Here is a 22,929-nt window from a genome sequence, read left to right on the forward strand (position 1 = left end):
TATAACAATGTATCTTTCTCTGGGTGCCTTTCCCACACCAAGAGCCTCCCTAGACCTGCTGGATGTACCTTTCTTTATGCATCCCAGGATCCCATTGGCTCTCTTGGCCACAAGGGCACATTGTTGTTCCACGCAGAACACTCCAAGGACTTTTTCTGTCTTTCCAGCAGGGCAGCTCCTAACCTGTCCTGGTGCCTGTTGTTATTCCTCCCCAGATGTAGCACCCTGCACTTGTCCTTATTAACCTTCATGTGATTTGCCTGCACCCAGCTCTCCAGCCTGTATATCATAGAATGGCTTGAGTTGGAAGGCACCTTAAAGATCATCTAGTTCCAACCCCCCTGCTATGGTCTAATATATATATTAGAATATATTTTGTAGTCTCAGTATACTGAGATGAATATTTGCATGTTGTGTTGTTTCCCTGTTGGATTGCATAAGCACTAAAACCACCTAATGCTGTAATGGAGCTGAGGTTCATTGTCCTCTCAATGATAACACTCAAGTCAAAGTGCAAGTTTTGTTCACACCTTATTTAAAAACAAAAGCTTTTTTTTTAACCATATAAAATGCTAATTTCTTTGCATTTGTCATGTGGTAAGGGAGCACCAAGCTCCCTTATGGTGGTGCTAAGCTGAGTTCACCAAGCAGAGCAAGGGAGGAACAGCCTGTCATGAGAGTGCTACATATGTAGAAGGGTCTTGGTACATATGAGCTATGGATGTGAAAGGGAATATATCTTGTGAATAGCTCAAGGTATTGTTCTCCTATCACTTCACAGTCATAGCCCTCATGTACCATGGCTGGTCAGGCATGGTGCTTTGAACCCAGTTATTCTACTCCTGGTAAACGCAAGATTTTGATGCTCCTCTGGTGTTCAAACTCTCTGAGTTTGTCCTTTGTCAAACATCTATCATACATGCACTCATGCTTACAGAAGTGATGATCTACAACAGAGTAGTTCATGTTTATAAGCATGTTCACATGTTTCACACTAAGTGTTAACACAAATTAGTATGGCACAAGCAGTAAGTTAGTCACATTGGGTACTAACACTATTTACCATAAACCTTTACAAAAGCACTTTATTAACCATCTTGTTCTTCAGGAAGTTCTCAGACAACTCAGTAACTCAAGATACAACTCATGCTTTTGTTAGACCCTACAGCTAAATCTTGTGTGCATGTTATAGATCAGAATGCAGTAGTTGTAGTGTTGATGCCTTCTGTCTACCAGCCCAAGGCACATTGCACTTATGGACTCCTGAAGAGCAATGCTGTTGGACTACCTTCTAGCTACCCTAGCACTACCCAGGCTCACCTGCATCCTCTACCATGAGGGATGGGCTTTGTTAGGAGAAAACTTAACTGTAAATACCAGCAGAGACCTGTCCCAGTCAGCACAGCTTGATGCTCTAGGCAGCAGCTCAGTAAGAACTGTTTCACCTTTTACCCTTTGCTTCTATGCAGTAGCAGATACCTGCTTAATGCATTCTCCCCTCTCTCCCCAGTCTCTGTTACTCTGGGTTTTTAATATCTAGATGTCAGCACAAACTACCAGCCAAAATCAGTCCACAGTGATATCACTGTACAACTTTCCAGCAGTTTTAGGTGTTGTCTGATGCTGCTTGTTGACCCACAGTCCACAGTAAGGCTTCAAGTATCAGCATCGTTCACAACCAAAGCTTGTTATTCAACTTCTGATGAAGACAAGACCTTGATACTCCTATGACATCATTTAGAATATAATATGGATGATTGTTTCCAGAGATGTTGATGATGTAGTAAGTGGCTTAGTTTTCCACTTTTTCATATTAGAACTTCCAAACCAGGGGTAATCCAAACATTTTGAATAAAATCAAACACTAGCATCTGTCCAATTTCAGACTGTAGAAGAATGTGATTGAAATAGGGCCTAGTCTGAGCTGGCATGCATCTGTATGTCTAGACATATCTCCCATTTATTCTTCTTTTGCCAGAAAACTTTGGGCTGTGCTCTAGATGTTATTGTTGCTAATGCAGTCATTCTTTCAGGATGGATCTTTCCTGCGTGCTCACATCCCCTTATCCTGCAGCCTTAATTAGTGCTGATCCAAGACAGAAGATAAAAATAAAAACCAGTTGCTAGTTCATTCTTTTCTATTTCAGCCACAGAGACACTTATCTAATGAATAGAGAATTATTATTGCCTTTCTTCCTGTATTTTGTCTTGAGAACAATTTTATTATTTCCTTCCACCAAAGAAGAAAAACTCACAGTCAGTGAAGACAAATTACTAAGCCTTTGCTGGCAGGAGAGAGACAGTGTGGAAGCTGTCTAGTGCAACTCTACCACAACTGCAGAAGTTCATTAGACTCCAGAGATCTGCAAGAGGGCAGGATAAAACTGTCTTCAGTATTCTGCATTGAAAGGGTACTCCTTCTGATTTTTGCACCTGGAAGAAATCAAAGAGAAAAGATTGTGCTCAAGACTGAAATGAATGCCATATAGAACTACACTGCGTGTACAGAGGAGCCTTAAAGGCTCTGAATTGAGACTTATTACTATAGAAATGGAACACACTACCAACAAGTTCAAGTCCTTTCCTATTATTCAGGCATTGAACAATGATGTGAACAGGTTACTTTCTAGACAGTTAAAATTCATGCACTTTACAGGGAAAACAGCAGTTTCCATGGCCTTTCAACCAAGACTTGTTTTACTATAGGCTTCCAAGGTGCACATCTGCAAGCAGTCATTCTTCATGTTGTACTTCAGATGGTCATTCCTTCCCCCAACCACCTACATGAGAGCTGACATCAGTTTGTAACTACTCAGACAAAAAAAAAATAGCCTAAAAAAGCCTACTGCTCATTTCTACAATACAGTCAGAGGCAAAGTTATCAGATACAAGTCTCCTTTTGGAATTCCTGGCACAGTTTCTTGGAGAAAGGATTCAGTGTCAGTATATGATACAACTTATACTCATCCTTTAGTCAGTAAAGTGGCAATAACTCCACTAAGATGTTATGTAACAGATGCTTAATCTCTCAAATGATTTCAGAGCTCAAAAATCTACCCTATCTACACCGACTGGTGTAGCTGCAAGATCAGAACAAAAATTACTGAAAATGTAAGAGTCTGAAGGAAAGAAGCTGTCACTTACGTGATCATTTCACAGATCCTCCAGTTCCTGTTTAAGCTGAGGAGGGTTGCCATTTCCTCCTTAGTCAATTCAAAGTCAAACACCTGAAAAGAGAACCAGCTGGAAACCACCTCTTTGAACAAGTTAATCAGAAGCAAGATTCACAAGATTGAAGGACAAGTTCACATTAGAAAGGGTGCTGGCTAGAAGTGATTGGAAAAGGAAAAGAAATATCTTTAGGTTTTTGAGACTCTACTGGCAGAGGGAAGAAAACCAGAAAGGCTGCCAGTAGCAGTTACATGTGCCAGCTGTTCCAAGATGTTTGGTGAGCACCTTAGTGTTGCAGAATGCCTCTGTTTGTGGAAGATATATTTGTTCCAGTTCCAAAGAAACACATGAAATATGAAAGTCTTTCAATAAACCCAGCTATGTTACTTCTGAAATCTTGATGTCCAATAGCAGAAAAAAAAACCTCTGACTTAAGCCAGAGGAGCAATTTGACATCAGCACTTTTCCATTAGCATTGCTAATGTTATTTTGAGAAACAGTACTGGATTTAGGCTCTAAGTAAGCCCAGCTTGCCACTTCATCCACAAAACACAGCAGACACTATGTGACATAACTGAGCTTATTAGCACACTGTTTCCAAGAGCTCTGTCTGCTGTTTCTCCAGCTGTGGTTTCCTATGGAGCTCTAGCTTCCAGATAGGCAAAAAGCCCACTCCTGAGAAAGACTTGGAAGGGTGAGAAAGGATGACTGCTTGCTGTGCAGGGAAAAGGCAGGGCATGGCTGAAGGGCAGCACCCAGGTCACTCCTGAGGACTCACCTGGAAGTTCTCCACAATGCGCTGTGGTGTGACAGACTTGGGAATCACAATCACATTTCTCTGGATCTGGAAGCGAAGGAGAACCTGCAGGAACAGACAACTGAGTCAGAGAAGGGACAGCTCTTGCTCTGGAGAAAGCAGAGGCTGTTCCAGCAGCTGCTTTCCCTGAGCTATACCCACTTCTACAGAGCTACATCTCAAATCTTTCCTGTCCCTGTGGGCCTAGGTATTGCTTCCTGTAGAGCAGGGAGAAGCAGAGAAGGCCCACAGGGAAGGCCTCCTTTCCCATTCAGTTTGGGGATAGTAAATTCCTTTTCTTCATACGTGGGCTTTTAGGAGCATAGATCTATGCAAGGCTTCAAGGGTATTTGAGAGGGGAAGTTATATCGAAGATGAGCTAAGAATCTTTTTCTGGTTGAGGGCCAAAGACACAGTAGTAGCAGATATTGTAGACCACAGAGTGGGTAATCTGCATTGCTTGTTAACAGCATAAAAGAGCAGCCCAGCTCACAGGGAACACTGACAGAGGCTGTACCCTCTCTCTTTACTTAATGGCTGTGTTACAGGAAGCAATACCCACTGTACTGCACCTACCCACCTGTGCTGGGGTTTTGTTGTGCTTGGCTGCAATCTCTTTGACTTTGGGATCATCCAGAAGGGAAGGTGCGTCTGGCTTCTCCCTACAAAAAGGAAGAAGGGAAAAAAAACAGCAAAGAATCATTCCATAAAGACTATCTAGCATGAGTAATTTAAAAACAAATAAATACACCTGCACTATTACTCCTTCAATTAGTTTCAATGTTTAGAAGTGAAACCACAGTAACCCACTTGGAAATTACCTGTCAGGGCGTCCAAGGGGACAGTATGCTGTCACAGTGATTCCTTTAGAGTGGCAATAGTTGATAAGCTTCTCTTGGGAAAGGTATGGATGACACTCAATCTGCCAACACAGGAACAGAGACTGACAGCTGTAAAACTACTGTAGTGTTCATAGGATCACAGGATGTTAGGAGTCTGAAGAGACCTTCCTTTGATCGAGTCCAAACCCCCTGCCAGAGCAAGGCCATAGAATTCAGCATAGGTCACACAGAAACACATCCATATGGGTCTTGAAAGTCTCCAAAGGAGACTCCACAACCTCTCTGGGCAGCCTGTTCCAGTGCTCTGGGACCCTCACAGCGAAGAAGTTCCTCCTCATGTTGAGGTGGAACCTCCTGTGTTGTAGTTTATATCCATTGCCCCTTGTCTTATCACAGGGTGCAACTGAGCAGAGGCTGTCCCCTCTCTGACTCCCAGCCCTCAGATATTTATAAACATTTGTCAAATCCCCTCTCAGTCTTCTCCTCTCCAGACTAAACAGCCCCAGGGCTCTCAGCCTCTCCTCATAGGGCACTGCTCCACTCCCTCAATCATCCTTGCAGCCCTCCATTGGACTCTCTCTAGCAGATCCTTGTCCCTCCTGAACTGGGGAGCCCAGAACTGGATGCAATATTCCAGGTGAGGTCTCACCAGAGCAGAGTAGAGGGGGAGGAGAACCTCCCTGGATCTGCTGGACACACTCCTCTGAATGCACCCCAGGATCCCATTGGCCTTCTTGGCCACCAGGGCACATTGCTGTCCCATGCAGAACTTGTTGTCCACCAGCACTCCCAGGCCCTTCTCCACAGGGCTGCTCTCCGGCCGATCACCTCCCAGCCTGTACTGGTGCAGTTTATTCTTCCTTCCCAGATGCAGGACTCTGCACTTCTCCTTGTTGAACCTCATTAGGTTCCTCTGTGCCCAGCTCTCCAGTCTGTTCAGGTCTCGAGTATTCCCCATGCTCAAGTTTCTTTTCCACTGAATCCTACTTTCCTAAATACAGGCTGCCTTCATCCTACCTGCATGTGGTCTGTGACAACAGAAAGCTAATTCTACAGGGCACCAGCAAAACCTTATGTGATTTTTAGATTTCATTCCAAGAGGCTTTATAACAGTCATTGATTAGTCAGAATGATAGCTTGTGTCTGGATTTTTTATGCCTGCAGAGAGAAGACTTCATAGGAAAACACTCCATAACTGGTAAAAAGATGTTCAAGAAGGCAAGACAAAGGAAGTATTCTGGTCCTTTCTGTACTGAGAAATACCCACAGAACAGGATTTAGGGTACATGCTGTGTCTTTTTTCGTTCTCCCTTTTTCTATCTTCCCATTCAACTGCAATCAGATCTTTATACTCCTTGGAAACTGTTCACCTGCAGTCACCTAGCAGCTTACCTGGTTATTTGCAGGTTTGTGCTTCAGCCCTGGCTTGTTCAAGATCCTTTCAGTCTGCTCACGGTTAAAGTTGGAGATCCCAATGGCTTTTACCAGACCAGCATCCACCAGCTCTTCCATGGCCTAACACAAAAAGAAGAGTCAACACCCAGTGTACAAGAGACAATCTCAATACTTTCTTCCTCCTGTGGCTCGTTCCCTTTCATGGGAAGCACAAAATAGCTGCTTGGACTTTTTATTCTCAAGGGCAGAAGTGGGTACTGGTAGTATCTGTGCCACATCTTCTATCATACCAAAGCCCAGAAATCATTACAAATCCTGATATTCACTGAATTACACAAAGAAAACTAACTCTGCTACTGTCACCTCTGTGGAGGATTATGCCCCAGGAGGATGGCAGGAGCACTTCTTCAGTTTGTATTTCTACAAAATCTGTTTGAGCAATCCAAAGAACTGTGGTGAAGAAAACTCATACACTTATGGTCAAAGAAATAACTTTTTCCTAACAATCTGGCCTGCAGCTCCACTGAAAGCAGCTCAGTGACTGGAGATGCTAATGCACAGGGGCTAGGAATAATGCTTGACTAAGCATGCACTTTTAAAAAAGCTATCCTATACTTGGGTGAATTCTTTCCAATTAATTCTGCATGCACACATGAGCCATCATTCTGTGACTGCTGGAGCTAATCACAGAATCAACCAGGTTGGAAGAGACCTCCAAGTGCATCAAGCCCAACCTATTACCCAGCACCATCTAATCAACCAGACCATGGCACTAAGTGCCTCATCCAGGCTTTTCTTGAACACCTCCCTGGGCAGACCATTCCAATGGGCAATCTCTCTTTCTCTGGAAAACTTTCTAAAATCAAGCCTAAACTTCCCCCTGGTGCAACTTGAGACACTGTGTGGTAGTTTCAGGCTGTGCCTGGAAATATTTTCCACAGATCAGAAAGTAGCAGAATGTAAATAAATCACCATTGGATGCAAAACTGAAAATAATGATAAGTTCTAAATAATCCCATTGGGGGCGGGGGGTAATTTTCAACCCACTACACTGTGCCCTCTTGTTCTGCTGCTGGTTGCCTGGGAGAAGAGACCAACCTCCACGTGGCTACATTCTCCCTCCAGGTAGTTGTAGAGAGCAAGAAGGTCTCCCCTAAGCCTCTTCTTCTCCAGGCTAAACAACCCCAGCTCCCTCAGCTGCTCCTCATAGGGCTATGCCACTGCTGAGGACAGAAGATTTGCCTCTTCCCCTGTGGCTGATCTTACCTCCCATGTCTGTAGAAGATCTGTGTTGCTGGGTAAAGACATGCCCTTGTCATCCGTGGGAAACAGATCCTCTCCTGCCTGTCAGTGACAAAGAAAATGCTTGAAAACCTGTTGAGAAGTTCGCTTAATGCCATGAGAGCTCACAACCATGACAGCTTAAACTTCTAGTGCAGGCAAGAACACGGCTTCTTGTCTATATTCAGTCACTCCTTGCTGAGGAGTAGGAGGAATGTAAGACACTTTTGCCAGTGATCATTCCTTGTAAGGAAAGGGTTTTCTGCTGGCCCCCTCAAAGTGTTGACTCACCCAGATACCTACAGAGAAACTGCTTTGAACTAGGCTCCAGTCTCATCCATGTTCACTTGATGCATTGCTCTTTGTCTGAAAGGCATCAGGGAACCTAGCTGTGTACTGGGAACATGTAGTTTTGGTCTACAAAACACCAAATCTGCTGAAAAGAGCTATTATGTACAGTGACACTTCTTCCATGACAAATCTCAGTGGAAAGCTGCTCATACTAGGAAAATTAGAATAGCCTTTGTGTAAGAGTTATGAAAAGACATCAAAACCTGAACTGTTTTGAACAGTTGTTTGGTGCTGTCACCATGAGACAGTTTGGTTTTCATGGCTTTGTTAGCATAAGGCAAAAACAAAGTATGAAATAACAGTGCCAGGTAGGATGAAGACTGATTAGACTATGGCAGAATGGAAAGGCTAAGACTAGAAACAGTCCAAGGGACACATCCACTCCTTCACTAATCTGTGGAAAAATTTAGGCATCCAAGGAGCTTCATCTTTTGAATTCTGTCTCAATGGAACACCACTAAGGTACCTACAGCAAGGTCAGTTCAATATGTACTGTATTAAGGACTTGCCAATTGAGGAGTTAAATAGAAAGAAGGATTTTCTTTTGCTCTGTCATTCTGTAACATGCAGGGGGAAAATCCTTATGGGCAAAGTGCAGCCTTCCTTCCTGTAAGGAGGAATTTTGAGACAAGCATACACTAATTTGTAAACAAAATGGAGAGCAGCCCATCATATGCTTGCAGCCATGACACCTGCCTCTAATTTTCAGACCATCATTCCCAGGATCAAAGGAGTATGCAAGCAACAGTCTCATGAGCCTAGCTTAGAGTCAAGCTGAACACCAAAGCAGTGCCGGTACACACAACAGACAATTGTCTTTCTCTGCCAGAACAACTGATGGGCTATAAAGCCACACAGCTCTCTAAAAGCTGTAAGCCACAAGAAACAAAGCCAAAGGCATTGCCACTACTGTACCTTGAACCCAAAAGGCCAGTGCACAAGGTAAAGATCCAGGTAATCCAGTTTCAGGTCAGCAAGGGTCTTCTGGCAGGCTCCCTTCACCAGAGATTTGTTATGAAATGTGCACCACAGCTACAGGAAAAATAAACAAACAACCACCAAACAGGCACATTGACCTCCTGGGTTAAAGCTCTGCAGTGCTGCATCTTATTTGGAAAGTGGTATGGAGTGAGGCCATCCTAGTGCTCTTCAGATGGGGCTTGTTCTGTGATGGCACTGACCCATGACATTGAAGGCAGTATGTGCAAAGGCAGCATAGATATTAGAGCAGGATCAGAATATAGAATTTTGTGGTTCCATTAGTTAAGACAATTTGTGCTACCTCCTTTTACACAGCAGCTGTCTTTGCAATGCAAAGACTTTTAAATGAAGACATGCCTCTTGTCATTCCTAACTGCACAAAACTCCTGCATTCAATGTAGCTGGCAAAGCTCAGAAAATATAATACAAGCCACAAAGGAATGGTTGGCACCATTCTATACCAAGGTAAGAAGCAACTTCAGAATCCAGATAAACAGCCTGCTTTCCTTAGTGAGAAAGACAAGCCACCAACCACCTCTTCCCTGGGACATGTGCTGGGCAGACTACATTGTCCAAGGTGGCCAGAACCTCATCTTCCCCACACGGCAGAGGCAGCCCTTTGTCAGAACTGCAAACCTGGCTGCTAGAACAAGCACCAGGCTCTGCCAGGCTTGTCTCCTCTATTGTTCTTTAGCAGTCAGTGAGGCACTGTATCCAAACTGTTTTTTGCCTCTGTATCAGTCCTTTACACAGAATGGCCTTAGACTTCTGCCTCACAGGTTTCTACCTTGCATGGTGTTACCTGTCCCACACTACCTTTTCCTGCTTCCCTTCTGCATCAGTTGGTCTGCAGGGCCAGGTTCCTCCTCATCCATCCCCCATGGGTTTCCATAGCTGAGTGCCAAACCACTGCAAGGCTATAGTGGTGAAGCCTTCTTATTTGGAGAGAAAAATCAGTCTTGCCTTCCTTCAGTGTTATTGGATTGACTGGGGGAGAAAGCTGCCACCAGACAGTTAGGGTAAGGATAATTGCTCTCCCTGCTGAAAGCTCAAGGGATTCTTTCCTGTCCTGTGGCTACAGCAATAAAGATTGCTATCAGTTGACAAAGAAGAATCAAACTTTATCAGTGTGCTGACAAAGCAAAACAAGATAGCAGTATAAGGAGTTTTACATTAACGAGCTTCTCTAATATTACAGCATAAAAATACTTCAGTTTCCTGTCCCCTCTGATTTTTACCTTACTGACAATGAAGAGGTCCTCTCGTTTCACAGCACCTTCCTTGATTTTCTGCTGGATCCCCTCCCCAACTTCTTTCTCATTCTGGTACAAGTAGGCACAGTCAAAGTGGCGGTACCCAGTGTCGATGGCAGCCATCACTGCAGCTGCCACCTTACCTGGAGGGGACTGAAGGGAAAAGGGAAAATTATATGTCTTGGTTTGGGATTCTCATGCTGCTCCTTAGGTAGCTAGAGAATAGATAAACACACGAAGAGGCTTTAAAAGGAGCTTTTGAAGTATTTCTTGGGTCTGGACACATCTCAGCCAGTCCTGCCCGAGCTTATAAGTTAGCTTCCAACCGTTCCTCTTTCAACTCCCTCTCAGGGAGAGCCGTTCTCCCAGGTCTCCTCACATCCCCGCACCGTTTCTCAGAGAAGCCCTAGGCAGGGCCAGGAGAGGTTTAACCCAGCCGAGGGGCCTCAGCCCAGGCCTCGCTGACGTACGCCCCCGGGCAGAGTCCTACAGCTGTGCAGGGAGGAACCCTCGGTGTCAATCGCCACAACGGTACCGCCGCACCGAGCTGGGAACCTCGGCGGCGGCGGCTGTAGCGCTGTTCCCACTCCGACAGCATGTCGGTAGGCCCGGGCATCGCCGCGATCACGGTTACCTTCCATGTGCCCAGCCCCAGGAGGGGCACCTTGCCTGCAGCACCCAGCCGTGCGTAAGTCGCCATCGTCTCACTGCGGAATACGCCGCCCGCCGAAAGCTTTAACAGCTGCCGGGCCCGCCCCGGCCTTGCCGGTACAGCCCCTTCCGGAAGTGGTAAACAACCCCCACCTTACGCTTCGTAACCCTCGGCCTTACTTTCCTTAGCAGCCAATCGCCGCTCAAGTCCTGCCCTGATGTCGCGGCACCCAATCAGCAGCAAAGCGGGGCAACCAATGGGGTCCCGGCCGGTTCCTTCAGTAAGGTACGGGGGGGAACCACCTGAGCGTAGAGGGGTGTGTGTGTCTGGGAGGACTCTGCAGCGCCCCCTTCTGCCTGACCGCCTCAGGCCAACTGGTATGCCTTCAGCAGTCGCGGTTCCTACTGGAGCCGACGCCCCAGGCCGGCGGACCCGGCTGCTAAGGGGCGGTCGCGGACAGAGGAGCTGCCCGCAGGGGTCCACCTTGGAGTCAGGGTGTACTGAGGCTCAGTGGTCCACACAGGCCCCTTCAGGGCGGGCCGGCTCCGGTTCGGACGGAGTCTGCTTAGACTCCACTGCTGTGGACTCGAGTGAAAGCTGTAATCAGTTCAAAACTGCAGGGCTCATCGCCCTGCCCGTGGGCGCCTTGCGCAGCTTTCCTCCTGGTGAAGTTCCCCATCAGAAGACAAGGGCGGAGGGCAGCTGTGCCCTGGCACGGGTTGTGTTCGCGCAGAGTTCAGCTCCTGCGGTGCCCCGGCCCGGTGCCCCCAGTAGTTCATGTGTTCACGTGCTTGTGGCAAGGCGCTTGGGTGCTGCAACACCCAGCTCCAGTTCAGCCGTTGGGTACTGGGTGAAGAGGAGAGCTTATTCCATTCCGTGGCACTTTGGCCTGTGATTGTCCTGGGTGAAGCCAGAGGTGTGTCCCAAAACGAGTCATAAACAGGACTCGCATGGTAGGACAGAGGTCCTTCAATCTCAGCGCATGGAGCTGTTCTCTGTCTGCGGGCTGTGAGCCCTGGGCTGAGGAAGGCCTGAGCCCCTTCGGGTGGAGCATGTCCTCACATGCTCCGTGGTGGCCTGCGCCCTGCAGTGTTGTGTGCTGATGGAATGAGATGGCCTGCGAAACCTCGGTGTGGCTAGCCTGTGAGAGTAAGGAGTGCTCTGTTCCCCTCTCCAGATGGGACAAATGCAGCTGTCACTTTGGGAAAAGGGATCTTGTAGGTAATGTGGAAATGATGAGTATGAAGCGCTTCATTGTAAATGTTGGGAGAAAGGATATTTCAGTCTGTGTTCAAAGCTGCAAAAGAGCAGTGAGTTTGCAGTGAATGCCAAAATGATCACATTGTCCCTCTGCCTTTAGGAAGGTGCAGACCATGTTTCAGAATCACAGAATTGTCAGGCTTGGAAAGGACCCCAAGGATCACCCAGTTCCAACCCCGCTGCCACCAGCCCCTGACCTCTGGCCACAGCTCATAGCCATGCTGAGGGGCCTGGAGAATAAATCTTATGGAAAGCAACTGAAGGAGCTGGGGCTGTTTAGTTTGAGAAAGAGGAGGCTGAGAGGAGACCTCATGGCTCTCTACAACTACCTGAAAGGAGGTTGTGGAGAGGTTGGTGCTGGTCTCTTCTCACAGGTAATTAGTGATAGAATAAGAGGGAACAGCCTCAAGCTGTGACTGGGTAGGGTTAGACTGGACATTAGGAAGAATTTTTTCCCAGCAAGAGTGGTCAGGCATTGGAATATGCTGCCCAGGGAGGTGGTGGAGTCACCACCCCTGGATGGTGGTGGTTTGGATGTGATGCCTGGGGCCATGGTTTAGGGGTGAGCCTTCTAGAGTAGGGTTCTGGGTTGGACAGGAACATAGAAGTTTAATCAAATTCTGAGACCTTGGACTCTTTCTTGCATCGAGTTCAGATCAAACCATAAGTATCCTCTGAAGTCCCACAATCGTCTTTGTGTCTTCTCAAGTGTTTTTGAGGACTTTAGTCTTTGATAATTCTGGTATTTGGCTATTCATCTGATGAGCTGGCAAAACCTTGCACTTAAAATCAAACTCCAGGAGCAAAACTGTGTGCATGTACTCTTACTCCCTATTGCAGAACAGGTTTCTTTGCCTGCCCTAAGCAGGCAGCTCCTCTCTGCACATCCCCAACGCTTAAACCTGATTCAGCAAGTTAATGTGGCTAAACCCCTCTAGTGTCTCTTTTCCTTCAGTATGTCATGGTGGGATATAAGGAGGTCCTTCAAGTGGGAGCAGGAGAGCCCTTTGGTGCAGGTGGGGTGGGGCAGAAAGCTCTGCCCTTACTCAAAGAGCATCTGGAGGAATTTGTGTGACTGTGCCTATGATGGTGGCTCTGCTGTGAGTCAGAGCAAATGTTTGAGCAGGAACTTGCCAATGGAAAGAGGGTGGTTGTGAAGGGTAATTCCCACCTCTGGGAGCAGAGCAGGTACCATTGCCATGCCACAGTCCAGAGGTGCTGCCCATCCAGCTCCAGTACCGTCCCATCCCTACACTCGCTTAGAGCCCCCTCCCTGGAAGTGTTCAAGGCCAGGTGGGATGAGGCCTTGAGCAATCTGGGCTGGTAGAAGATGTCCCTGCCCATGGCAGGAGGGTTGGAACTAGATGATCTTTAAGGTCCCTTACAACCCAACCCATTGTATGGTTCTATGGTTGTAGAACTTCCCTGTGTGTTGGGCACTTATACCATATTAAATATTGTACCCTCCTTGTGTTCAATAACTTGCTGTATTTATTTTTGCAAGACAGATGTCTTATCTCTGCCTGGGGTTTGCTGAAGGCTTTATGATCTGCTTCCTTTGGGCAGCTGAGAACACATGGTCCTGGATTTTATCCTTGTGAATTGAAAGTGGAAAGATTAGGGAGAAGATCCTAAGGTGCTGGTGTCTTTTCTCTGCCGGGGTTTGCTGAAGGCTTTATGGACTGCTTCCTTTGGGCAGCTGAGAACACATGGTCATGGATTTCATCCTTGTGAATTGAAAGAGGAAAGGTTAGGGAGAAGATCCCTAAGGTGCTGATGGTTTGTGCTCAGCTCCTCGAAGCTGAGCCTCCCCTGACTGGGAGGCTGACACCAAGGTGGTGTGGCATCTGAAATACCCCTCAGCATGGCTATGAGCTGTGGCCAGAGGTCGGGGGCTGGTGGCTGGTGCTGAAGGGACAACTTGGTTTCCTCTGAGGGCTGGCTGCCCTCTGGTGCCCGCAGGGGAACCTGCCGAGAGGCTTTGTTGTCCCCGGAGTTCAAGTGTCTGTAACCTGCCTCCGAGTAGGTTTCTGGAGTTTTAAAACACGAGAAGGAAGAGCTTCAGCCAATTCTGGTTTTGAGTTTTAATTTTATTTAAAATATGAGACACGTTTTTTAAATTTTGTGTGTGTGGTTTGTCAACATCTCCTTTCTGCTGGTGCAGAATTGAAGGCAATCACTGAGTGGTGGTACAAACTCTGCCTATTTTCTGCCTAGCCGCTACCTCTGCTTAAGCTCTTCAGTAGTAATCCTCTCTTCTAATAAGCAGAAAATGATTACATCCTGCTTTTTGTTCTGTAGAAAATACTCTTCTTCCAGAAAAAAAAAAGAAAATAACTCAAAGAGATTTAATGGGATAAACATCCCAAGGATCCATGGCAGCAGCAGCAGGGCAAATGCAAGAAGAAAATCAGGGAATCAGACAGCTCAAAGTTAGAGCAGAGGCACATGAGAAGTCCATGTCACAAGCATCTTCAATATTTTGCATTGAAAGGGTACTCCTTGTGATTTTTGCACCTGAAAGAAATCAAAGAGGGAATGATATTTTTCATGGGTGACCTAAATGTTCTATGGAGGTGCATTGGGTACATGGAAGAGCATCATGGAATTACAGGAAGAGTATGTGGAGATATGTGCCCTCATTTCTCTAACACAGACAAGTAGGAAATGAGCTCCCAGAACCCATTTGTTTCTAAATTCAAGTTACAGAGAGATTCCTGGAAAGTGAATTCCAAATTAGAATGTGGTTTGTTTTCATGTTTGTTTTGGTTTTAAAATGAAAATATGACACCCTCTCCTGAAAAGGTCTGGGGACAAACCAGTTGGAATTTGAGGTGGCATGATTTCTAAGTAAACTGAATTTCCTGCTGCTCAGCAGATGTAACATGAAATTCACAGAATGGTATGGGTTGGAAGGGGCCTCTGGAGATCATCTAGTCCACCCCCACTTGCCAAAGCATTGCCAAAGCCTAGGTTGACCTAGGGCAGGCCACACAGGAACAGATCCAGGCAGGTTATGAAAGTCTCCAGAGAAGAAGACTCTACAACCTCTCTGTTCCACTACTCTGTCACCCTCACAGGAAGGAAGAGATGGAACTTCCTCTCTTCCAATTTGCCCCTTGTCCTGTCACTGGGTACCAGTGAAAACAGACTGGCCCCATCTTCTTGACACCAACTCTTAAGGTATTTGTAACCCTTGATCAGATCCCCCCATAGCCTTCTCTTCTCCAAGCTAAACAGCCTTTCCTCGTAAGAGAGATATTCTATTCCCTTACTCATCCCTGCAGCCCTCCACTGCACTCTCTCCAGTAGTTCCCTGTCTCTCTTGGTCTGGGGAGCCCAGAACTGAACACAATATTCCAGATGAGGCCTCACTGGGGCAGAGTACAGGGGGAGGAGAACCTCCTTCAATCTGCTGGACACACTCCTCTTAATGCACCCCAGGCTACCAGTTGCCTTCTTGGCCACAAGGACACATTGCTCTCTCATGGTCAATTTACAGTGCACCAGGATCCAAGGTCCCTCTCCGTGGAGCTGCTTTCCAGCAGGTCAACCTCTAATCTGTACTAGTACAGGGGGTTATTCTTGCCCTGATGTAGGACTCTACCCTTGTCCTGAAGCCCAGGCTTGCAATTCTACTTATTGCCCTGCTTCTTCCTCATATGATACTGCACTCCACCATCTCATGGTCACTGCAGCCATAAAGGATATCCAAAATTTGAGGGTTGGAGGGAAACAAGCAGTGTCACTTACATGCTCATTTGACAGATCCTCCAGTTTCTGTTGAAGCTGAGAATAGTTGCCACCTCCTCGTTGGTCAATTCAAAGTCAAACACCTAACAAGAGAAACAGCTGGACATCACCTCTTGGAAAAGTCAAAACAGTGTGAAGAAGAGTAGAGAGCAGCTGCACACTGAGGGACCGTTTTCAGCCATGGAGTGCTGAATGAACAGAGAGAGGAACAACTTATTTTATGGACACAAGAACTATTTTACGAACATTGCTTATTCTTTGTAGGACTTTTCTGGTATGTTTCTGTGAGTGGGCACCTGGCAAGCTGTGCCTGCTGATTCATCCACAAGCCACAGACCAGGAAATACTGTGTAAGACCTTGTCCTGCTCAAAAGCAGGCCTGGCTTGACCCTGAGTAGAGGGTAGTTAAGCATAAAGAAAGAAAAATCCCAGTCCTCTTGCCTGAGGAGCACTTGGGAGGGGTGAGAAAGGATGGCTGCTTGCTGTGCAGGGCAGCACCCAGGTCACTCCTGAGGGCTTACCTGGAAGTTCTCCACAATGCGCTGTGGTGTGACAGACTTGGGAATCACAATCACATTTCTCTGGATCTGGAAGCGAAGGAGAACCTGCAGGAACAGACAACTGAGTCAGAGAAGGGACAGCTCCTGCTCTGGAGAAAGCAGAGCCTGTTCCAACAGCTGTTTTGCCATCTTGTGTATATTTCTGCAGAACCAAATGCTTTCTGTGGAGCTGCAATCCAAATAATTTCAATTGCCGTGGCTCAGGCAGCACTTCCTGAAGGGCAAAGAGGGAAGTGGTGGATGCCCACATGGAAGGCCTTCTTTTCCATCTAGTTTTGGGATAGTCAACTCCTTTTCTTCCCACTTGGATGGGCAGAAGCCTTTGCAAGCAGTCTTTCATTCTCTGCAAGAGGACTTGAGAGGGGAAGTGATCTCTGAAGATGGGTCATGAATCTTTTTCTCAGTGAGTGCCAAAGAGATAATAGTAGCAGGCCTTGCAAGCCATATAACAGAAATGAGACTCACAGAATTGTTTTGGTTGGAAAAGACCTTTAGGATCCAGCTGTTATCTAACTCTGCCAAATCTGGTGCTAAACCATGTCCCTTAGCACCACATCAATGTGTCTTTTAAACATCTCTGGAGATGGTGATTCAGCTACCTCCCTGGGGAGCCTATTCCAGCCTTTGAGAACCCTTTCAGTGAAGAACTTTCTTTTAATAGCCATCTAAACCCCCCCTGGTGCAACTGGAGGCCATTTCTTCTCCCTGTCACTTCTTTCTAGGGTGAAGAAATCTTGCTACAACCTCCTTTCTGATAGTTGTAGAGAGCAAAAAAGTCTCCAGATGAAACAAACCCAGTTCCCTCAGCTGCTCCTCATAAGAGCTGTTCTCCAGACCTTTCACCAGCTTCATTTCTCTCTGTGGCTGAGGCCACATATCAGCGTTGTTAGAGGAGCATCAGAGGAGTGCCACAGTTCATGGGCAATGGGTGGAGGTTTTAGGCACTCTTCAGCTCTGTTTTCCTCAAGGGCTGTGTTAGATGATGAAGCACCCACTGTACTGCACCTACCCACCTGTGCTGGGGTTTTGTTGTGCCTGGCTGCAATCTCTTTGATCCTGGGGTCGTCCAAAAGGGAAGGATCCTCTGGCTTAGCCCTACGCAGGGAAAAGAAATCAGTGGCAAGAAACCTACAGAGAAAGACACAGCCTAGCAAGAGAGATGTGTATCTAGATGAATGATTGTTAGTGCACTTGTGGTCTCAATGTTACAAACAATCCATGGCAGCTCCCCTGCAAAGCACAAAGCCATCTTACCATGGCCTGTCAGGAGAGCCAAGTGGGCAGTATGCTGTCACAGCAATCCCTTTGGACTGACAGTACTCGATCAGCTTCTCCTGGTTGAGGTATGGATGACACTCAATCTGCCAACACAAAGGCACAGAGGCTGCTAGTGTTAAAACTGTGGTGGATATTTTTGTGTTCCATGGAATATCTCCTAATCCAATTAGAGCCTGCCTTTTCCCCTCATCTGCCAGTGGCCTGCATGGTAATATGCATTCCTAGGATTAAAGAGACCTATTTATATACAAAGTGCTTAGATTTTTTTTTGCTGTGGAGGTTTCACAGAGGCCATCTCTGGGTTCTTTATTATTCCAGAAAATGTTTCCAGTCAAACATTCATAGTCAGACGTTTATAAAGTGTGGTTCAGCAAGATGAGACAAAAGAGGAAGAATTTGATTGCCTTGTGTGCTCAGAAGAACCCAGAGAGAGGGATTTAAAGTACATGCTGTGTCCACTTTGTTCTCCCTTTCTCCATCTCCTTACTCAACTGTAATCAGATCTCTATAATCCCTGACAGCTATTCACCTGAAGTCACCTAGCAGCTTACCTGGTTGTTTGCAGGCTTGTACTTCAGTCCTGGCTTGTTCAGGATTCTTTCAATCTGCTCATGGTTAAAGTTGGAGATTCCAATGGCTTTCACCAGGCCAGCATCCACCAGCTCTTCCATGGCCTAACAAAGAGGAGCAAAGTCAGCTTCTAGTATACAGGACGGGGCCTGAAGATGTTCTTCCTTCACGTCCCAAGCAGCACAAAATAACTATTTAGAGTTGCAAAATTCTCTGAAGGAAAAGCAGGTACTGGTATGTTAGTGCTGTCTCACTCAAGAGCAAATTCTTATTCCTTGACTTTGTGGAAATTCACACTAAGCTGCATGAGGAAAAGAATAACTACAGAAATTCACTGTTGTGGAAGCACTGGAGGGCTATGGCCCACATTCTAGGCAAGATCGCTACCTAAAATGCCTTTATTTCTGTACAATTTATTTGACCAGTTCAAGAAGGGCACAGTAAGGGTGGTGAAGACAATTGTAGTGTTGTTGTGGTCAAGCAACAAATGTTTTCTAAACACAGTCTGTTTGCAGCTCCATTTAAAGTGATGGTGCTCACTGTGGGTCAGGCAGTCAAGTGAGGCTCTCATGGAACAGGAATAAATGGTGATTAAGGGGAGTGTGTCCAGCAGATCCAGGGAGGTTCTCCTCCCTCTCTACTCTGCCCTAGTGATGCCCCACCTGGAATATTGCATCCAGTCCTGGGCTCCCCAGTTCAAGAAGGACAGGTATCTGCTGGATAGAGTCCAAGGGAGGGCTGCAAGGATGCTGAAGGGACTGGAGCACTGCCTGATGAGGAAAGGCTAAGAGCCCTGGGGCTGTTTAGTCTGGAAAGTAGACTGAGAGGGGATTTAATAAATGTCTATAAATATGTGAGGGCTGGGGGTCAAGAGGGAGGGGGCAGCCTCTGCACAGTTGCACCTGGGATAGGACAAGGGGCAATGGATATAAACTACAGCACAGGAGGTTCCACCCGAACATGAGGAGGAACTTCTTTATTGTGAGGGTCCCAGAGCACTGGAACAGGCTGCCCAGGGGTTGTGGAGTCTCCTTCTCTGGAGCCTTTCAAGACCCATCTGGATGTGTTCCTGTGTGACCTGTGCTAGATTCTATGGTCCTGCTCTGGCAGAGGGGTTGGACTTGATCTTCAGAGGTCCCTTCCAACCCCTTATATCCTGTGATGCCTAATAACTGGGTCATGTCTAATAACTAGGTAATGCCTAAGCATGCACATTGTGAAAAGCTGCTTTGGACTGCATTATGTTCCCCCCAGCTGATTTTGCATCTATGAGACAACAGATCTGTCACTGCTGAGTGTCATGAAAGCACAGACGAGACAGATGAGGACAGAGTGTCCCCTCTGCTGTGACTGAACTTACCTCCCATGTCTGTAGAAGATCTGTGTTGCTGAATATGCCCATGCCTTTGTCATCTTTGGGAAACAGCTCCTCTCCTGCCTGCCAGTGACAAAGAACATGCTTGAAATAATCTCTGTTGTGATGCTAAAGAACCAAGCAGGAAGGTAAGGAGCTAAAGCTGAAAGTGCATAAAAAAGCCTCAGGTAATTCTCATAATAACTTAATTAATTCTTCAGCCATTTTTAATTCTTAACTCATGCAGGGGTCATGGCAAATTTGCCACCTGCTCTCCCAATAAAGGCAGATATTTCTGCTGATGAGCCACAAAATGCACACAGGGAAGCAATTTAGTCACAAAACAAGACCCAAGAGTCTTAATGTGAGTTCATAGCAGCACACGTTGTTCCATTAAGCACAATTAGGAGTAACAGGTTCTTTAGTTGTTTTCAAAGAGGACTGACTTTGACCCTGTGAATGTCCACATTTATACTGGAGTGCATTTCCTGAAGAAGGTGCTGCTGACAGATTCCCCATGGGCAGCCTCGCTGTTTAAGTTGCTTTAGTAGGAAAATCAGAACAGCCTCCAACTAGACAGCATGGCCAAAGCATTTTGGGTGATTGGGATATTCCAGATGCCACAATATTGTGCTGTTCTGCATTTCACTTCACAGCTTTGGCCACATAAGGCTAAGTAAAACAATATTGAGAGGATGAAATGAGGCTGAGCTCAAAAACATGAGGTAGAAGAGGGATTGTTGAGCTGTGTGTAGCAGAAAGGAAAGGCTAAGGAGGTCTGTGTGTGCATACCTACATATCCATATGTATACATATATCTCTCCATGTATACACACACAAACTGGCATAAATCTTTTGAAGTACATGTAGCCTGTGAAAGTTTGGTATTAAAAAATATCTTTTGAAATCCAAGATCAGTGAAATGAAACTAAGGCTCCCAGAGGCAAGGTCAGCTCAATTTTCTTTCCGTCTGCAATGCTGTAACGTGCCAAAGAAAGAGTTTCTGTCAGGCAGCAAAGTACACCCCTCCTGCCCACAAGGGGTAATTTTCAGATGAGCATGCTTGGGATTTGTAAAGGAAAGTGGCATAGCTTATGCTTGCAGCTGGGAGGCCTGATCTTAGTGCTAGGTCTGCATCTCCCCTATCACAAGGGCAGAGAACACTGCAGAGCAACGGTTTCTGGGGCAGAGATCAAGAGGCTGTCTCACATGGCTGGACTCAAGCTGGATGAGCAGCTCTGGAGCAGTGCTGGTACACACAACGGACACGTGGGCTTTCTGGACTGGAGCAGCACTACTGCTGCAGTTGTTATTGGCAGTTCTGAGGAGCTCTTACAGGAGGGAAGGCCAAGGGCATTGCTGTTACTGTACCTTGAACCCAAAAGGCCAGTGCACGAGGTAGAGATCCAGGTAATCCAGCTTCAGGTCAGCAAGAGTCTTCCGACAGCATTCCTTCACCAGAGGCTTCTCATGAAATGTGCACCAGAGCTAGAGACAAAAAGCCAAAGCACACCATGACCTCCTGGGTTAAAGCTCGAGTGCTCTCCTGCACAGGAATGAAACCATCTTAGTGTTCTTCAGATGGGGCTTGTTCTGTGATACTGAATTCAGAATGTGCAGTGGCAGTACACCTGATCAGACAGATCAGTACTAAAAACTCCCATTGCAATGTCAGATTTGTGCAGAGGAGAATGGCTCAGCTCAGGAAAACCTTCTGTCAGATTTGACCATTTGTACACATCCTGCAAAAAATTTGGCAGGCAAAGCCAAGAAAATATAAGACAAGCCACAAAAGAGGGGTTGCCACCATTCTACACCAAGGTAAGAAGTGACTTCAGTATCCAGATGAACAGTAAGGGAAAGAGAAGCCACCAACCACATCTTCCCTGGGATGTGCTGAGCAGATTATACAGTCCCAAGGTGGCTAGAACCTCATCTTCCTCACACAGCATATGCAGCCCTTTGTAAGAACTGCAAGCCTGGCTGCTAGAACAAGCAGCAGGCTCTGCCAGGCTTGTCTCCTCTGCTGTTCTTTAGCAGTCAGTGAGGCACTGTATCCAAACTGTTTCTGTCTCTGTATCAGTCCTTTACAGAGTGGCCTTAGACCTCTGCATCACAGGTTTCTACCTTGCATGGTGCTACGTTGCCCACTCTACCTTTTCCTGCTTCTCTTCTTTTGCAGCAGTTTGTCGACAAATGGCCTCTTATCCATCCCCCAGCACTTCTGGATCTTCTCAGCAGAGTGCTAGACTTCAGCAGGGTGCTGCCACAATTTACCCTTCCTAAATCTCCATACAGAATAGGGTGAAGCAGCAAACTTGTATCAGGAGGACTTGAATGTTACTATGAATTGCTTTGTTCCTCAGTGTACAGTTTGTTTCCAGAGCATTCCCTCACCTCTGCTCCCGGGGTGGAATATCATCAGATCCTTACCTTACTGACAATGAAGAGGTCCTCTCGTTTCACAGCACCTTCCTTGATTTTCTGCTGGATTCCATCCCCAACTTCGTTCTCATTCAGGTACACATAGGCACAGTCAAAGTGGCGGTACCCAGCGTCGATGGCAGCCAGCACTGCAGCTGTTACCTGCCCTGGTGGGGACTGAAAATATTGCAGAAATCTTAAGAATCTCAAATCAGTAGAAACACCTGTACAGTTAAATACCTGGATCCTAGCAAAAGAAACAGAATAAATTCACCTGGTTGAAAGCAATCCCCCTCTGCCCTAGCTTGTTTGCTGTGGGTTTTGGTCTTTACCAGAACAGCATTTCCTGCACTCTTGGGCTCCAGGGCTTGACGCCAGCCTCCAGACATTTATACCTAGCCCCACTCCAATGCAGGTTTAGCCCAGCAGCCAGGGAGAGCAGAGGTAGAGCAGGACAGTTCTCCTGAAGCTGATCAGTGGGAACAGAGTTTTGTGCCAGCTTTTCTTTTCTCTGAAGCTGTTACCTTCCAGGTGCCCAGCCCCACAAGGGGCATCTTAGCTTTGGTGTTCAGCTGCACGTAGGTTGCCATGATCCTGCACGCCGTCTGGGAAGCCTCCCTGCAGTTGCCCCTTGCCCAGCTGGTTTAATAGTAACTTGCCAGGGCAGGGGAAGATGATGAAGTGGTGCCAGTGTTCTGGGTCCTCCCATATCTGGCAAACAAAGCTGTGGCTTTTTCCCAACTCACACAAAGCTGAAATCAATTAAAAACTGGGGAGGAAATCACACCCCTGGGACATACGGTGGTGTGCCCTGCAGATCTTCCCTCCTGGTGAAGTTCCTTATCAAATGATAAGGGCAGAGGGCAGCTGTGCCCTGGTATGGGTTGCGTTTGGGCAGAGTTCAGCTCCTGCAGTGCCCCAGCCCAGTGCCACCAGTGGTTCATGTGTATCTTGCTTGTGGCACGGCGCTGGGGTGTTGCAACACCCAGTTGCGGTTCATTGGTTACT

The 22,929-nt window shown here is 46.7% G+C and overlaps 2 protein-coding genes across 2 annotated transcripts; both read right to left on the reverse strand.

Annotated features, from left to right (window-relative positions):
• Window positions 1–2,142: 2,142 nt before the first annotated feature.
• LOC128980320 (aldo-keto reductase family 1 member B1-like) lies at window positions 2,143–10,770 on the reverse strand. The gene is made up of 10 exons (XM_054398783.1): window positions 10,705–10,770; window positions 10,056–10,223; window positions 8,752–8,868; window positions 7,471–7,548; window positions 6,202–6,324; window positions 4,789–4,889; window positions 4,548–4,629; window positions 3,950–4,033; window positions 3,145–3,227; window positions 2,143–2,433 (listed from the first exon to the last, which is right to left on the reverse strand). The coding sequence occupies exons 1-10, from the start codon at window positions 10,768–10,770 to the stop codon at window positions 2,391–2,393; spliced, it is 945 nt and encodes a 314-aa protein (XP_054254758.1). The 3' UTR covers window positions 2,143–2,390.
• Window positions 10,771–14,437: 3,667 nt separating this feature from the next.
• On the reverse strand, window positions 14,438–22,511 carry LOC128980322 (aldo-keto reductase family 1 member B1-like). The gene is made up of 10 exons (XM_054398785.1): window positions 22,446–22,511; window positions 21,931–22,098; window positions 20,869–20,985; window positions 19,504–19,581; window positions 18,125–18,247; window positions 17,550–17,656; window positions 17,309–17,390; window positions 16,257–16,340; window positions 15,736–15,818; window positions 14,438–14,499 (listed from the first exon to the last, which is right to left on the reverse strand). Exons 1-10 carry the CDS (start codon window positions 22,509–22,511, stop codon window positions 14,457–14,459), a joined length of 951 nt encoding a protein of 316 aa, XP_054254760.1. The 3' UTR covers window positions 14,438–14,456.
• Between the last annotated feature and the right edge of the window lie 418 nt (window positions 22,512–22,929).

The sequence above is a fragment of the Indicator indicator genome, unplaced genomic scaffold (assembly GCF_027791375.1).
Source record: "Indicator indicator isolate 239-I01 unplaced genomic scaffold, UM_Iind_1.1 iindUn_scaffold_109, whole genome shotgun sequence".
NCBI classification, from domain to species: Eukaryota; Metazoa; Chordata; class Aves; order Piciformes; family Indicatoridae; genus Indicator; species Indicator indicator.